Raw genomic sequence first — 18,703 nt, 5'->3', positions numbered from 1 at the left:
ATTCCTTTTCCTTGTAACCTAATTCTTCCAATGTGTAATAGACTAGCAGAGAACTAAGAAGAGTTTCTCTTAAAAAAACATCAAATATAAGAGTGACAATTTAGATCTATTTGATGCATTGAAATAAAGATTTACAGTTGGGGCCCACACGAATCCCATTGCGAAATAATTCAACCAAGTAAAAATTCCGGCTGGGATTCTCTCTTAAAAATAATGTTGATATTCGCTCACAAAAAACATTTATCTAAAACTTTATAAGCGGATAAATATAAAATAAATAAATAAATAAATGACTAAAATATCTGCATTTACCATGAAACGTTCATGTGGTCAACCGAATAAATAAATCAGGTATACATCCAAAGAATAACGGGAGAAAAATGGGAAAAAATTATGACCATTGAAGAGTGAAGATACGCTTTCTCCTTTTCGTTAAGTTATACTCTTTTTTCTATTGATTGTAATTGTTATTTAGGAAAACTCTCTTTTTTTTTATTTGCGTGATGTGTTGTTCAATTAAGAACCACTATTATTTATTTCTTATCAATAAATAAAACCTACTTTTATTTATAAAATATAAATCACTTTTTTCTCTCCATTTCTTTAGTCGATTCTTTAGCAATCTTTTGTGATTGCATTTGGGAATACCCTTTCTTCTTCAAAATTCTATGCTTGGTAATGAGTAATGACATTGCTAAGGCTGTTTTGGTCATTTCATCAATACAAGCACTCGTAACTTTGAAAAGAAAGAGAGAGGAGATATGCAAAAAAGAAGGGTGGTCACTGGTCAGAGAGGAAAAAGGAGGTGATTCTAAATTGGGAAAAAGTGATTGGCTGGTTGGAATTGAATGTTTTATTGTTTTGCAATATAAAAAGGTTGCTGAGGAGGAGCTTGGCGTGATTGTGTTGCTATCTTATGCAATTTAGCGGTTGCAATGCCTAACGTGGGAAGGAACGATAGTGAACATGAAAACCACAAGGATGGTAAAGGCAACGTTAAAGCACCGGAAACCGCGCACCAGATTAGTAGCGGTTAGTAATAACCGCTTTTACTTATATTTGCTTGCTACCATACCCTTTGCATTGCAGATTTTTTCTTGAATGATGCTTATATATCATAAATATTGCAGATTGAGACATAATTAAACATGCAATTTGTAACCCAATATAGCTGGCACTTCAGGTGCAATTGAAATTGGAACTTTGTGAACTTCGGTAAATACATGATTTTGTTTTTCCTCTGGAATTTGTTTGGTGGCAGATTCATGGTTTCAAGTGGCTTTTGTCCTAACCACCGGAATCAACAGCGCTTATGTGCTGGGATATTCCGGGACCATCATGGTTCCGCTTGGTTGGGTTGGTGGCGTGGTTGGTCTAATCCTCGCCACCTTGATTTCGCTCTATGCAAATGCTCTTGTTGCTATGCTCCATGAGTATGGGGGGAGAAGGCACATCAGATATAGAGATCTTGCTGGATTCATATACGGTAACAAATACTCATCTTTTACAAATGTTTTCAATAACATGCAAATATTTCTTTTTCTCTCATGTAGTCATGTTTCATCCCTTTCTTACCGCAGGAAGATGGGCGTATACTCTTACATGGGCTCTACAATACGTCAATCTTTTCATGATCAATACTGGCTACATCATTTTGGCCGGTTCAGCCTTGAAAGTAACACAAATTCAATCTCTTCCTCAGTTTAGAATATGTTTCTTCAGATAGTGTGTATGTCTAGCCATTCTGTTACATGCATACAAAAAATATATAAAAACAATATGCATTGGTTAATTTGGTAATTGAATTTCTTTTTTTTTTTGGTATTTCCAGAGGGTTCTTTTCGTGAATTCCTTTTTTATTTTTATATGTTCGATGTGGTGCAGGCTACTTATCTTCTATTTTGGGATGATCACACAATGAAACTTCCATATTTTATTGCCATAGCTGGCTTTGTGTGTGCAATGTTTGCTTTTGGAATCCCTTCTCTTTCAGCTCTTGGAGTTTGGCTGGGTTTTTCAACTCTCTTGAGTCTAGCTTATATTGTTATAGCATTTGTGCTGTCCCTTAAAGATGGTAATATTTCATTTCTGCTATTACGTTATGTGTCCCCCCCTTTTTTTTTGTCCACCAAGTTAACACATACCCCTCCACCCTTGCACTGCTTGTCTTATTGCCAGCTTGCTATTCATGTGAATACAAATCTTGCATCTCAAAAATTTTTTTTTTTTAACTGTCCATTAAACAAGATGATTGTTATTAACATCAGGATTGAATGCACCACCTAGAGATTTCAGTATTCCGGGCAATGGCGCCGGTAAAATATTTTCGATCATCGGAGCGAGCGCTAATCTCGTGTTCGCATATAACACTGGCATGCTTCCTGAAATACAGGTCCCATACACTTACATGTTTTTTAAAACATATTTAATGTACAAATGGATACTGATGCACAACATAAATTGATTGATGTATATGACAGGCAACAATTAAGCAGCCAGTTGTGACGAACATGATGAAAGCCCTGTATTTTCAGTTCACAGTTGGTGTTCTTCCATTGTACCTGGTTACATTTACAGGTTACTGGGCTTATGGAAATTCCACATCAGCATATTTGCTGAACAATGTGAATGGTCCTGTCTGGGTTAAAGCTGTAGCTAACATTACAGCTTTTCTTCAATCAGTCATTGCATTGCATGTACTTACATCTAAACTTGAACTTCTGCTATTATCAATTGTTTTAATCCTGATAAATAATAGAGGCCAAAATCATATCTTACAATTTAAGGAAAACAAAGTTGTCTCTCACTGGTTAAAGAAAGATCAACGGGGCTTTCAAATCTTGAGAAACTAAGGTGTTTGGTTTGCATTTTCATTTTCAATAGTTTCTATTTCAAGATTTTATGAAGAGAAAAGAGAAAACAGTAAAAACAATAATATCATATTTTCTATTTTTGCCTCTGCTTACTTTTTTCTTCACAAAATTCTAAAAATACGAAAAAACTGAAAATAAAAGCGCAAACCAAACACACCCTTTATTAGCTTGTGTTTTTGGTCAGGGATGAAATTTGGTTTACTCGAATTGTTTGAGTGTCCTAATGATCATCTATTTTCACTTCTGCTAGATATTTGCTAGTCCTATGTATGAGTATGCGGACACCAAATATGGGATCACCGGAAGTGCCCTACAAATTAAGAACTTAACATTCAGGATTTTACTAAGAGGTGGCTACCTCACCTTCAATACATTTGTATCTGCTCTGCTACCATTTCTTGGAGATTTCATGAGCCTCACAGGTGCAATAAGCACATTCCCACTCACATTTATTCTTGCAAACCATATGTACCTAACGGCAAAGAAGGACAAACAATCATCCATGCAACAGCTTTGGCACTGGCTCAACATTGTTTTCTTTAGCATCATGTCTCTTGTAGCAACAGTTTCAGCCGTACGGCTTATCTCCGTAGACTCCAAAACATACCATCTTTTTGCTGATTTATGATTTAGTCCTTTTTTCTTTTCTGTAGTCTTTCATCCAGTGTACCAGTTTTGCTTAGTACAAGTTCTAAGCTTGCTAAACAAAATGAAATGAAATGAAAATATCTGGAGAGTTGAGAGTTAAGATTTAATAATGAATTGAGCATATCAGGAGATATGACAGTTACTTTAGCAGCATCAGTAAGATCAAATTCGAACAATTAAGTTAAGTAGGCAAGATGTTTACAAAAAAAAAATGAAAATTTAAAGGAAAAGGTGATAACTGATATGTAACTTCTTAAAAAAATTGAATATACAATGCCATACATTTCTTCCTATACATGTATGGTAAAGAACATAATTGTGTGGATGAAAATAATACAAAGACATACATTGATAGGCCTTTCTAAAGTAGAATTTGGTAAACTAGGTTGCTTATAATGCTTCGCTGAAATCTCTAATTAAAGATCTAGAACCTGCAACCATTTAAGAAACAGATCTAGTTTAAAAGGCCATGCTATTTCCAATATTACCACACTATATATACCTACTCATCTGGGAAAGGAAGTTGGGAGACAAAGTCTGCATTGTACTAACCACTCGGGCTCATCATAGCCATTGACTTACATGCTTAATCCAAAACTATACATCTATACAAATTCAGATAACATGCATCTAAATCAAGGCACATTCAATGAGTTATTATACAGTTAATTATGATGACCAATCACTAAACTGAAGAAGAGCATAAAAGAAATAATCACTGAAACTGCAAATTAAACTTTGTTTAAAATGTTCATGAATGTATTACATAACATATAGAACAATTGTAACAGCAATCAAGTCTTGCCCTGTTAGTTAGGGGCTTTACGAAAAAATAATTTTCAGAAAGCATGTTTGATCTTAAGAGTGAGCATAAGATGAAATGTTTAGATCAACCACTATCCTGAGTCTTAGAAACACATGTACAGGGCATATATATATATATATATCAACATAATGTTTGGATCAGGCATAATCGCACCTTTCTTATCATCATCACATCCAGACAGAAACTTTACAATAATGAAGATGGTGTTGAGAAGTATGAGAGGAACTCTCATGTACTGACTTGCATGAATGAGACCTATAATCTGGCCTTTCAAGGACTTTGTCCTCCTAACTGAGAAATCTGAGAAGCCCCACTCTCTTGGTGCAAGAAACCGGTCCTCATTTATTATTGCCAGTGCATTTGCAAGGAGCAACAACCCCTCTAGTAGTGTCCACAAACCCATCTCCCTACACTGAAAACAAGAAATATATCACCATAAGAGATAGAACTCATCCAATCCATTAAACATAACACACTGTAGTGAAGTTAACAAATTCTTAAGTTACCTCATAAACTTTTTCCCAAATTGAAATTACAAGTTTACAAGTTCAGTTTCAGGGTTCAAATTTTGCAGAGTTTATTCTCAAAATTTGGTAAGCTTGCATTGTAGACACGGACAACTAATAGCAAATAGTGCCATCTATAAAAAAAAATTGCATTTTGTAGAACCAAAATCTCACTAGCAAAGTTACAAACACTTGGAGGACATCAAAAATCCAAATAACAGATTATGAAATCATCTTCTAATTAAATATCATCAAAATTAAGAATGCACCAACAAAAAGTCTCATAAACTTTACCAACAAAAAAAGAATATCCTGAAATTAGACTTGAGCATATAATCTACGAATTTCAGTGCAAACAATTGAAGATACAGCTAAAATAAAGTAGGGAGAAACATAAAGAGAGAAATAAGTGAAACATGAAAGAACATTGGAGCACAAGAGTTAACCTGGTACCGGAACGGCAGGTAGCTTCGCGAGGAGTGGACACTGGAGGGAAAGGGGTTACACACGGACACAGACACCGTCACTGAGAGATCATGTTCATTCGTTTCATATCCATGGAAAACTTGGAAAGAAAAGAAAGAGAATAATTCGAAACAAACGCACCGTTTGCTGTCCCATTCTCCTCATTCCCTAGTTAGTAACTACCAGAATACCTGATGCATATGTATCAAAACCGGACCGGACCGACCGGTTCAACCGAAAAACCGGTGAACCGGACTTAATACCGGTCCGGTCCAACTTTCGAACCGCTTAAGACATTGACCCGATCAAACTCGATATGAACCGGTGAAAACCGGTCAAATCCGAACCGAACCGAACCGGTCGGATCTGAAGGGGAGCCTACGACGCACTAGCGTTGTGGAAGAACACATTACTCCGTTGCCTCCAGTGCTGCCAAGTGTCAAGCCTTGTGAATTTTCGGAAAATTTTCCAAAATGTCTAACATAAGGTTCGAACTCCTTCACTTAAGGATGTTAAGAGGAAGGTTGTACTACCAAGCTGACAAAGTTCTTGTTAATTTTATATACATATTATAATACATATATCAAGTTTTTATTTTATTTATATTCAATTTATTTTAATTTTAAAGCCACTCATTTTTAAATTAATTATATTTTATTTAATTATAAATTTTATTAAATATATACAAATTAAAAATATAAACAAACAAATTTATTAATCATAATTTATTTTTTCTTTTCATGATTATATGATATCTATTAATATTATTTTTCATTAAATACTTTTAATATATAATAATAGGTAAAGACTCATATGCAGAGTTGTCTTCATATGAAGTTGATAGTTGAAATTTCTTAGATGATATTTAGTCAAACTTGTCAAATCATCTAACGGTTCTTAAATATCAACTTTACATAAAAATAACTATATGTGGGTTTTTATCTATAATAATATAATAATAAAATAAATATATATACCGGATTGACCGGTTCAACCAGTGACCCACCGGTTGAACCAGTGACCCAGTGACCCAATAACCTGACCGGTTTGATCACCGGTTCGGTTCTGATAACTATGACCTGATGAACATTTATGTTTTCTGTTCGTTTGGATTAAGTACCATTTTGGTCAATAAAGTATAGGCCAAACTATTTTTTCTTTTTTTTTGTCTTTAACCTTTTTTCCACACAAAATCATCTAAAGTTTAACTTAATTTTAAAACTTTTTTTTCGACCAAAATACCCTTCTCCTTTATCACCAAAACATCCCATTTCTATTATTAAAACATCCCGTTTCTATTATTCTTTTTCTTCTGCTCTATCACAACAGCAGCATTTCTCCTTCTTTTTCTTTCTTCTTCATCACAGCACCAACAACAACAAGAATAAATTAGAAACAAAATTAATGTAATAAACATAAAAAATATAATCAGAAATAGAAACATAAACAGAATCAAAAGCAGAAAAAATAGAAGCAGAAGAACAATCAAAAGCAAAACAAATCAGAAGCAGAACAATTAAATCAGAAGCACAACAACAATGAAATCAAAAAAACAGAATCAAAATCAGAAGAACAAAAATAATGAAATCATCAGAATCAGAACAAATCAGAATCAAAACAAATCAGAAACAGAATCGGAACCTTAGGAAAGACCAGCGGCGGTGAGGTCAGTAGCACCGGCGGAAGCGGCGACAGTGGCAGAGCGCGACGGCGACGACACACCCCTCTTCCTCTCCCTGACCGTGGATTTTCTCTCTCTCTTCGCGAGCTCTTCGACGGTGGCGGCAAGGCGTGACGACGAGGTGTGGCAGCAAGGCGTGACGACAAGGTGTGGCAGCAAGGCGTGGCGGTAAGGCATGGCGGCAAGGCTCGCGTCTCCTCTCTCCCTCGCGAGCTCTCTCTCCCTCTGGTTATGATTTCCGACGGCGACGGCGGCTTCAAGCCTCGCCGGCGCCATCCCCTCCCCCCCCCCCCCGCCCCCTCTCTTTCCCCCTCTTCCTCTCTTTCCCCTTTTCCATTCTGTTTTTATTTTTTTTCTGTTTTTGTTATTTTATAATTTATTTAGTTAAGGATAAGTTAGTAATAAAAATTAAAATTTAAATAAAAAAATGATTTTAAAATTAAATTAAACCTTAGGGACGATTTTGAATAAAAAATATTAGAGATAAAAAAAATTTTAACCTATACCTTAAAGATCAAAATTATACTTACCCTTTTTTGTTTCGACTTTTTTTTCGATTCTTAAATTGTCATTTTTTTAGGATTTTTTTAAATTAAATAAGTCTTGTATTTACGAAAATAAATAAACATTGAAATAATTACAAAAATACATCCTTAGTCACATCTCTCGAATGTTGAGGGTCATTATCGAAAATGACCACATCTCGGATGTATAGATTCCGTTCTGTGATAAGGTGTTTGCGAGTCATATCACGAATGCAATCTTGATATGAACATGGTCATATATCGAATACATTGCATTCGAGATACGTTTATTTTGTGATTGGGGTCACTGCATCCGAGAAAAACGCAAATAGCCAAGATAGGGCTCAACATCCGAGATATGCGCAATTGTGTATATAAGTCACAACATCCGAGAAAAATGTGGATTAAAACCATTTTTTCCAAATTTGTGAGCTTCTGGACGTGTGAAATCGAGTTCCTTCACAAGATATGGCCCCGGGACAATATGTTTGCGAAGTGTAACACCCTACCACACGGAGCGTTATGCTTAAGTCATAAGACAGAAGTGGTGAGGCATTAGCCTTTGAAGAAAAAAGGTAAACCAAATTCGTAAAATTGAAAAGCGCAACACTCCCGAACGCGATAACCTAAACAAAGCAAGGTAAAACATAGATTAACACGGATATATATACAAAAGAATGCCAAAATACAGATAACAAAGAAGACTCGCTTCGCGAAAGTAACCGGCGCGAGCATATGAGTATACATACATACATACATACATACATACATACATACATACATACATACATACATACATATATATATATAGGAGAACCCAAAAGAAATTCAAAATACTGAGTTATAAAACCTGTTTCTCCAAATTAACCTCTAAGAGGAGTTCATCTAGTATATATATATATAAACAGTGGAGATAATAAGTATCTATATAAATACATATAGCCAAAATAAAACCCCGAGAGATAAAAGTCTTCGCTAAATCAGAAGCTTCCAGCATGCCTCAGCGAGGAGCCTCACATCCTACATCTGAAAACCACAAAATTCGCATGAATGAGAACCGGAGATTCTCAGCATGGTAATAGTGCCCACATATCTAACATATAATGTCCTCAAAAATTCAAAGGCAATCTTAGAACTTCCAACATAAAGTTAAAGCTTATAAACATATCTAAACCATAAAAGTAAGAGGCAACTAGCTAAGGGTCTTCGATCTATCTAAAACTCCCCTTTCTAACTCCCCCGAACCTCCCAACTGCCATCGGAACCAATTGTTACAAACACAGTTATTACAAACGAGGAAATCACAAGTAGAAAGTAGATATAACAATTAAACAAGTAACAAGTAGTTATGCAATCAATTAGGCATTCTAAATAGAACAGACCAAACAAACATATAGATGCATATGATGCATGCCTGTCCTAGTGGCTGATGAGTCTCATCTATCGGTTATCAATCCAACCCGACGTGTCCAGTAGCTAACCTGGGCACAATCTCTCTGTTGCGCCTTAATACTATTAGAGAAAATTCGTGCCCTGCACCATTAGAGGGTATCTGTGCCCTGTCACTATTAGAGGGTATCGGTGCTCTGTTACCCTTACAACCAGAGAGAAAAATACAAGCATACTCACATTCAACATTTTCCATCATGATTCATTTACCACATTCATTCATTAATCATATATGCATATTTGGCATATGCGCATCATTTTTACGCTTCCTCAATTAATCATAATAATTTAATCATCAATTAGATTTCAGTAATAACTCTTCATTCATGTCACTTACATTCATTCATAATCACACCATTAAACATCATAAACTTAGCCACCACTCACAGCATATATAACCTTACAACACTTCCTCATTCATCCTCATTTACGTTACCCCTTTCTTCATTAAGTTGCCTTTCTCACACTCCTAAGCATACTTTACTACTCAAAAATCCATCTATCAGACTTTAAACAAGTGTTAAAAGGGTTTTGAAAGCCAGAGAAATGGTTTAAAAACACAAAAATTCATATTTCAAAAAACAAGGGCCGTGCATACGCACACCCCTACCGTGGGTACGCACACCCCTATCGTGCGTATGCACACGACTAAAAATGGGTGCTTGCGTACGCGACTCCCTTGCTCGTGTACGCGAGTGTTCCAATTCGAATGGACTGTTCGTGTCGCGTTTATTCTTCGCGTACGCATGCTTAGCAGAAATCTCAGAAAAGCTGCTAAGTCCAGAATTTCTATTTTGCACACTAATCTTTGATTGTGCATAACTTTCTCATTTTAAAACATTTTTCCTCCGTTCTTCGAATGGTGTAAATATCTCGGACCAAATTTTATTTCTAAACATTTGATAGAAAATCGGAGGTTTGGAGGCTAAGTTATTCTCCACCAAAATTGGCCAAAAATTAAGAGTTTTCATTAAAATACGCAAACCTCAACTTTCAAAACGTACACACTGCAAACCTTTTAAAACCAAACCAAATCTTACCATAACAGCGTCAAGCACTCCAAATTCATATTTTCAACCTCCTTATTCACTCCGCAACCTACAAATTCTCCTCTTTCATCAATCTCAACTCAATAATTCAAATTCAAACAATAAACAACATACATAATCAATTACTCATATCAAATACAATATCAACTTTGCCACCAATATAGTACCAACAACAACTTTAATTAGCCAAATTTCATAAATACCAACGAATCCTAAATTCTCAACAACATTCACATCTCAAAAATACCATCATTATCATTTATCAATCTCATATACCAAGTTAGACATATAATTCATAATAGCACCAATCACAACCCCCAAAACCATTAACCACATACATAATAATCCACCCCAACCAATCAACAATATCATCAATTCAATTCCTATCTTACGGTCACTAGCCTAAGTTTTCACGACACATTATATTTTAAATATGAGAAACTGAAACCATACCTTGGCCGATTTCCCGCTCAAACCCAGAACACCCCCAATTCACTTTTTTTCAAGCTTCCAAGGCCTCAACACCTTCAAAAATAGATTTCTAGCTTGCAATCCACTTCAAGCTCCCAAAATCTTCATCAAACTTCAATCCACTTACATATATACATTTCCTAATACATATAATATACACCCACACATACAAACTCAATACCCAAACACAACAAATTAAGTATTTCACTAGAATTGAGAATCCTTGCCACACCCAAAGATCAAGGAGGCAAGATTAAGCCTTCCCCTCAAGCTTATTGGATCCTATAACATCAAGGAGTTTAAAATTTCAACACTTTTACCCAAGAATTTTGAAATCAAGGGCAGGAAAAACTGGAAAGAAAACGTGGCTTACCTCTTACACAACCTTGTGGACTTTGTAGAGTTCGACGCTGTAGTTGCGTGACCGCAAACGGTGCGGCAATCGAACTTCCGGGTCAAAAGTTATGCCACTTTGAATCAAACCAAGGGTTTGCTCCTTCTTCCTCCACCCTTGAATAATTCCCAGTGTGTTTAGCTTAAGGGAAAGGGGAAGAAGAGCTGTGTCCTTTGTTTTAATGGGTTTGGGTTGGGCCAAGAGCCCAATACGGGCCCGGTTGGTCCGATTGCCCCGGTTCGTCCCGTTCGACCCAATTTTGGGTCAAATTCTTTAAAATTAGTGTCGAAATTCTCGTTTAATTTTTTTCTATCATATTAAACCATAAAAATCATGTTTCTAATTTCTAGAATAAATTTTAATTTGTGGGTTAATTATTCATTAATTAACTGGGTTTTACACGAAGGACACATCAATAGACTGAATAATATTTTGCTCCACCATGCGTGTTGTAACCTCCCCGTCCCCAACGTTCAAAAGATCGTCCAGCTACATTGCATCCAAGTTCAAAGTTTGATAATGGCTAGGAACATCCGACAATCAAGGAATGGCCAATGGAGGAGGCAGTAGAAACCTACCAACACCGCCGCTGGGAGTCTCCGGTAGAAACTCATCTTCGGACGTTATATTGCTTGACAACCCGCACTCGGCAACATAGGTTGATTTAACCTCACTGTTGTCCTAGTCGGCACTATTATGAGGCTGAGCATAGTAGATCGGTGTTACCATGAGCGACACAATTTCAGTAGTCAAAGGAGACGGCCCACTACTAACAACTACGTCACGGACTGCAACATACAACTCCATCACATGTTGCGGCATCATCCGTGCATGTACGTCGAACATTACCCTCACATGCTGATCCTCATCAATCCAAAATAATCGATTAGTAAATCCACCATTCGGAAGTTTGTTCAGAGATCTATATGCAACCCGCCTAACCTCTTTTGTTCTTACTCCTCCCGTATTGCTCAGCATGACCGTCTTTAGCACATCCAGGCTATCAACCCATTAACTGCGCAACATGGCAGTCTTGTCAGACTAAAAAATCACTCCTTCATCACCGTGTCTGACTATCCCATTCGGATAAACCACTACAAAGAAGAATTGATTATTCTCAATCAGAACAAAATAGAAAGAAGAGAAAGAGAAGAATGGTTTGTGAATTGTGTAAGGCGAGGTATTACGATGGTCTCTATAAATAGACTTATTCTACAACATATCTTGGGTGCTGAGACTCTAATTATAATCTTGACTATATTTTGGATGCTGAGGGGGCATTAGGAATCTGCGTTTATCTCGGATGCACTAACTCCAATCACGAAATGAGCGTATCTCGGATGTAGTGTATCCGATATATGCTCATGTTCATATCACGGTTGTATCCGAGATATGACTCGCAGACGCCCTATCACAGAACGGAGTCTGTGCATTCGAGATGTGACTGAGAATGTATTTTTGTAATTACTTCAATGTTTATTTATTTTCGTAAATACTATATTTATTTAATTTAAATAAAAAAATCATTTTTTGCATTAGTAAAAATATTTTTATTGTTCAATTTTTAATTAAAGATAAAAAATTTATTTATTCTATCACTACCCAAAATACATAAGTATCCTTTCTTAATTCCTCATAGTTTACAGAAACTTTTTCAATTAGCACTAAATTTATACTCATTCTTTCTATTCTTGCTTTTCAAAACATTCACTTTGAATGTGAAGATACCATAGCACTTCTTAGAATTGGCTAAAGAGATTCTGCCTCACAATACATTGTATCTTATTCAATTTCATATATTATTCAACACCAAATATAATTTAAAAATATAAACAATACAATTAAGAAGATAAACATGAATAAAAACTATAACTAATATAATTTATGTATATAAACAAAATTCTTTGATTTATCGTGTTAAAATAATTTATTTCTTAGATAAAAAATGTTATTTTGCAATTTTTTCTGAAATAAACTAAAAAAATATTATTTCCAAAAACACTTTATTTGAACTTTAATTTCTATAATGCTTTTTTTTGTTTATGATGAGTTCGCCAAACCACCGGCGAATTTCACCCTATATAACACCTCAGCACGAAACTCAAATTTCTAAGCCATTATCATCGTCTCAAAGAGTACATATGAGTACACAAACAACAAGTATGACTTCTTCAACATTATTGGCGGCAATGACAATCATTTTCATTGTCTCCAGAAATACACAGATACACGAGAATATGCCATATTTAACAAAGATTTTTTTCTATTATAAATTAAAAAAACTATTGTTTTCCCAATAAAAATACCACTTATTCCTGTATACTCTTGTGTACTCCTATGTACTTTGGAGACGATGATAATAGTTGCCATTATCCATTGTGAAGCTTAAAAATTTGAGTACGTCCGTTATTTTTTAGAATTTGAAGTGAAGTTCACCGGGAAGCGACAAACTTGTCTTAAATCCCAAAAAAAATGTATCTGTGAAATTAAAGTTCAAATAACGTGTTTCTAGAAATAAATGTTTTTTTAATTTATTTCAGAAAAAAACTTTGCTTTTTGCTTTACCTTTTATTTTTTATTTTTTACTTTCTCTGCTATTCTTTATTCCTAAATGTTGTGAAAGTAAAGCTTGGATGAATATTCCACGGCTATTAGAATGCACAAAATATAATCGATTTTTAATATACCATTTAAAAAATAAAAAAAAATAGTATTTCAAAAATGACTCGTATTTCTAAATTTTTTTCAACCTATTAGATTCAACAAATCACTTGACCTTATACCACTACTCGTAAAAATATCTATCCTACCTACACGCATAAAATTGAAGAAGTATAAAGTTTTAAAATAGCACTAAAAAGAAGAAAGTTAACTCAAGTAACAATTCCAAAAAATAAAGAATACATTTTTATGTAAGAAATGCAAATTTCTAATAGTCTCATAACACTCTGGTCTAACTCTATATTAAGATTTAAAAAGTATAAATTTTTAAGGGTGTTGACAGTTGACAGATACTCTTTTCTTTACTTTTTTTCCTTTTTTTCTTTTTGTTAATTTTCAACTATATTTAAATTTTCAAAAAAATCATGAATCTTAGTAGATCAGCTTATGACACAATAAATCATTTTTCAAAATGAAACTGGTAAAGCAATAACTTTAATGGTTGAAAAAAAAGGTAATATGAGTAATATAATTTTGTAGGTGACTTAACAACCGTATAGATAATTATTCAGAATCACAAAATCAAAATATAAGAAAAACCTATTATTAAGCAATAATGCAACTACAGAGATAAAATCCCATTTACACGTAATAATTAACCTAAACTATAGAATCAAATATTTGGATTGATACTTAGGCTGCGTTTGTTTACAGAGACAGGACACTGAGACAGGGACACAGAAACATAAAATCCTGTTTGACAGAAGAGACGTGGATAGAGACAATGTGTCTAGAGACACTGAATAGTGTATTTTGTGTCCATCCTGATAGAAAGGACACAAGGACACTAACAAGGGATACAACTTATTTTTTATTTTTTCTTTTATTATTCTTATTAATTTTTCATAATTATTTTTTATTATTATATTTTTCATCTCAAATTTTTTGAATGAAAAAAATAAGAATAAATTGAATTTCTATAATTTGTTCTAGTTTATTACCAAACAGAATAAAAGAATACAAAATTTTGTGTCTTTGTCCTTCAGTGTCTTGTCTTGCCCTGTCCTATTCTCAGAAACAAACGCAGCCTTAGTGACCCTATATGATCCTTGATTTGGAAAAATAGAGAAGAGCTTTATCACACATACTTGACCCTCAGAAAAAAGTTCTTTCAACCTATGAATCATAAGCCTCCGAACAGTAGCTTGTATCTTACACCCTTGTCAATACACAAGACAATTTATAACAAATTTGACATCACTGACCAAGGAAACAAAATGTATAATTCACACACATCAAATGATATAACAGTTAGAAAATAAAACAAATCTCTAACTACAAAATAGAAGATAAACTACAAAGAGCCAAACATTAAATACAAATAATGTCTCCAAAATAAACAAATAAATCCAGGAATAGATTAAAGTGGGAATGAGATAAGAACACAACATGCTAAATTTCACATGTTTATGAGTTACAAACACAACAAATAAAACATCTTAAATCAACCTAGTAACAATACATTTAAAAGAAAATAAGATTAGACAATAATATATTAAATGAGGCATGCTTGAAACACAAGAACTCATAGATTCATCAATTAAAATCAATTCCATAGCATTTGAGAGGAGCTGACCACTAAAATCGGGAATAATCCAAAGCCTAATCACCCTAACCGTAAGAGTCCATATTTTCTTCTTAGGATTAATCTTATTTATCATATCCATGGAAGTTCTCATTCTGGATAATACTCTTTTCGAGGATTGGAAGGGCTGAGACGGTAAGGCTTCTACTTTGGTAAAGGTCTTGATTTTAATTGTTTGTGTGATTTTTTTTAGATCTGTATCATTATAATAACCTGAGAAAAAAGAAATTGATGTCATGACAAATCTATATCATTATCTTTTATATAATTAACTTTAACTTTGGTGTCCTTAAGGATTTTTTCTTAAAAATAAAAATATATTGCTGCTTAGGTTAAAAAAGGAAGTTTGGTTTTGTTGAATTCTGAACTGATTCGATGAAAATTTTTGGATTAAATTTACTGTTTTGTCATCTGTGATGGAATACGTATGTAAGGTTTTTGGGTTCATTTAATTTAAGTATCTTCGGAATTTGTTATTGCTGTTTGTTCTTTCATTTCTGAGCATGATATTCATATGCTTTTTTTAATGTTTGTTGTTGGCTGCAGATGGTGAGGAGTGACAGATTTAAGATGGGGGCAAGATTGCAAGAACAGTGTCTTAATAGAAAGAATGTGAAGGAAGATCTTAGAGAAATCTTCATTAAGATAATTGAAAGGTATTGACAATGGCCGAATGTAAGTTTATCTCACTGATATTAAATGACACTCGCTAGGTGTTTAACATAAATGTTTCTTTTTTTATTTCTAATATTTTTTAATTATTATTTGTTTGTTTAATGCATTGATTTGTTGGATAATACTCTCTGTGAGGATTGGAAGGGCTGATATGGTAAGGCCTCTACTTTGATAAAGGTTTTGATTTTAACTATTTGTGTGATATCTTTAGATTTGTATCATTATCATAACCTGAGAAAAAAGAAATTGATGCCATGATAGATCTGTATTATTATCTTGTGTATAATTAACTTTAGATTTGGTTTGCTTAGAGATTTTTTCTTATGAATAAAAATATATTGCTGCTTGGGTTAAAAAAAGGAAAGTTTATTTTTTTAAAATTTTGAACTGATTTGATGAGAAATTTTGGATTAACTTTATTGTTTTGTCATCTGTGACGTGTTAAACGTGTAATTTTGAGTTCGTGTCATTCTTATTATCCATTTGTTTTATAGGTGGTGTAACACCCTACCACACAAAGCCTTATGCTTAAGTCATAAGATAGATGTGGTGAGGTATTACGACCTCTAAAGGTAAAATCATATATATATATATATACATATATATATATATATGTATATATATATATATGTATATATATATAGTGAAAAAGATTTATAACTAGGAGCATTTGAAGAAAATGAGAAAGCAAAATCGTTAATTCGAAAAGCGCAACACTCACGAAGTGACAACGTGCACGAAGCTATGTAAAAGTAGGCTAACATGGTTATAAACTAAAGAGTTCCAAGATACAAATAACAAAGCTCAAGACTCGGTTTGCGAAGGTACACCAGGCATAGCACACTTATATATACATGTATATATGGGAGAACCCAAAACAAACCCAGAATACATTTTACAGAATCTGTTTCTCCAAAATAACCTCTAAGAGGAAGCTAATACAATATGTACATAAAAGTGGAGATAGTAAGTATCTACATATATACATATAGCCAAAATAAAGACCCAAAAGCACAAAGATATTCGCTATCAGAAGCTTCTAGCATGACTCAGCGAGGTGCCTCACGTCCTGCATCTGAAAATCACAAAATATGTATGGAATGAGAACGAGAGGTTCTCAGCATGATAACAGTGCCCACATATTTAAAATAAAATGTCCTAGGAAAGGCAAAGCCAATCCTATAACTTTCAACATATAAATTAAATCTTATAACATAACTAAACCATAAAATAAATCAGGCGACTAGCTAAGGATCTTCGTTCTATTTAAAACTCTCCTTTCCAACTCCTCCGAACCTCCCAGCCTCCATTGAAATCATTTGTTCAAATACAATTATTACATGCAAGGAAATCACAATTAAGATTCAAATAAAGCAGATAATCAGGTAGCAAATAGTTTATGCAAGCAGTTAGGTATTCCAAATAAAGCACACCAAACAAACACATAGATGCATATGATGCATGCTGTCCTATGGCTGATGAGTCTCATCTGTCAGTTATAAAGTCAACCCGACAAGTCTTGATAGCTAACTATTGGAATGTCCTTCTGTTGTGCATCCCCAAAATGTCAATTCATAACATTCATAATTATATAACACACACCGGTGTATATCCACAGGGGCTAGCTCATTTAAAAATTTCACAATGTCCGGCCACACTTATGACATAGGGTCAGCAGAGTATCGAGTCTCAACTCGGAGCACGTGGTGGCAAGCCACTGATTTCACCCAGGAAAACTCGTATGCAAGATAGTTTTGAAGTGCAACAACCACAATGGCAATCTATAATCATATAATCATAATTCAGCAATAATTCATTATCACATTACACCCATTCGACTCATAATATAAATAGCACTTCCGTCATCATCATCAGTAAACTCATATAATCATTACCAGCCATGATTTATCATTAATTCAACTCTTTCTTCATCAACAAGTTATCTCCCTCACAGCCCTCATCATATTTCATTACCCCAAAAACTACCTATCAAGCTTTAAACAAGAGAAAATAGGGTTTTGAAAGCTGGAGAAATGCATCAGAAATAAAAAAATTTAAGTTTGGAAAAGCAGGGGGCTCGCGTACACGGCCTCACGTTCACGTACGCGAGGAGCATAACTCATAGCGTATGCTCGCGTCGCGCACCACCTTTCGCATACGCGAGCGCCTCAACCCGAAAGCACTACTCGTGTCGCGTGCCATGTGGTCGCGTACGCAACCAAGAAAAATAGCATGTCTGTGTACGTGACACATACCTCGCGTACGTATGCACATCAGAAGTTTGAAAAAGCTGCTAAGTCTAGAATTTTCAGTTTTGCACACTAAACTTTGATCGCGCATAACTTTCTTGTTTGAAAACATTTTCTTACCGTTCTTCGAACGGCATAAATATCTTGAACCAAAATTTTTTTCTAAATAAATTTGATACAAATCGGAGGTCTGGAGATCAAGTTATGCTCTGCCAAATTTGGTCAAAATCATGGATTTCATAAAACTTTGCAAAACCTCCATTTTCAAAAGTTACAAATTCCAAACCTTTTAAAACCACCCCTAACCTCACTAATTCAGCACCAAACATTCTCAATTCATATTATCAACTTCTCCATTACATCCACATCCTACCAATTCTCCATTTTCATCAATTTCCAATCCAATATTTCCAATTTAACAATATTCATTATACATCATCAAGTATCCATATAAAGTACAATAACAACTTCAAATTTATCACCATTATACATATACCATTCAATATCATATACAAATCACATACTCATTAACAAGAGCATCATTCACAATCTCCAAGTCCACTAATCACATATATAATAATCATTCT

General features: G+C 34.3%; 2 protein-coding genes across 5 annotated transcripts; one reads left to right on the top strand and one right to left on the bottom strand.

Moving 5' to 3' along the window:
• Positions 1-336: 336 nt before the first annotated feature.
• On the top strand, positions 337-3,631 carry LOC112715441 (proline transporter 1). Its single transcript, XM_025767208.3, has 7 exons — positions 337-1,032; positions 1,262-1,486; positions 1,581-1,675; positions 1,885-2,074; positions 2,268-2,392; positions 2,481-2,696; positions 3,124-3,631. The coding sequence occupies exons 1-7, from the start codon at positions 936-938 to the stop codon at positions 3,499-3,501; spliced, it is 1,326 nt and encodes a 441-aa protein (XP_025622993.1). The 5' UTR covers positions 337-935; the 3' UTR covers positions 3,502-3,631.
• On the bottom strand, positions 2,734-5,479 carry LOC112715442 (uncharacterized). Of its 4 annotated transcripts, none has more exons than XM_025767209.3 (3): positions 5,300-5,479; positions 4,501-4,759; positions 2,734-3,573 (listed from the first exon to the last, which is right to left on the bottom strand). In XM_025767209.3, the coding sequence occupies exons 2-3, from the start codon at positions 4,748-4,750 to the stop codon at positions 3,503-3,505; spliced, it is 321 nt and encodes a 106-aa protein (XP_025622994.1). In that variant the 5' UTR covers positions 4,751-4,759; positions 5,300-5,479; the 3' UTR covers positions 2,734-3,502. The 4 variants fall into 4 exon arrangements, with proteins under 4 accessions (XP_025622994.1, XP_025622997.1, XP_025622996.1 ...); XM_025767212.3 differs by having other exon boundaries at positions 2,734-4,126; positions 5,300-5,466; XM_025767211.3 differs by lacking the exon at positions 2,734-3,573 and adding an exon at positions 3,740-3,952 and having other exon boundaries at positions 5,300-5,466.
• Positions 5,480-18,703: the final 13,224 nt, after the last annotated feature.

This window comes from Arachis hypogaea, chromosome 10 (genome assembly GCF_003086295.3).
Source record: "Arachis hypogaea cultivar Tifrunner chromosome 10, arahy.Tifrunner.gnm2.J5K5, whole genome shotgun sequence".
NCBI classification, from domain to species: Eukaryota; Viridiplantae; Streptophyta; class Magnoliopsida; order Fabales; family Fabaceae; genus Arachis; species Arachis hypogaea.
Note: the sequence above shows the minus strand (reverse complement) of the source record. Positions and strands in the feature narration are given on the sequence as shown.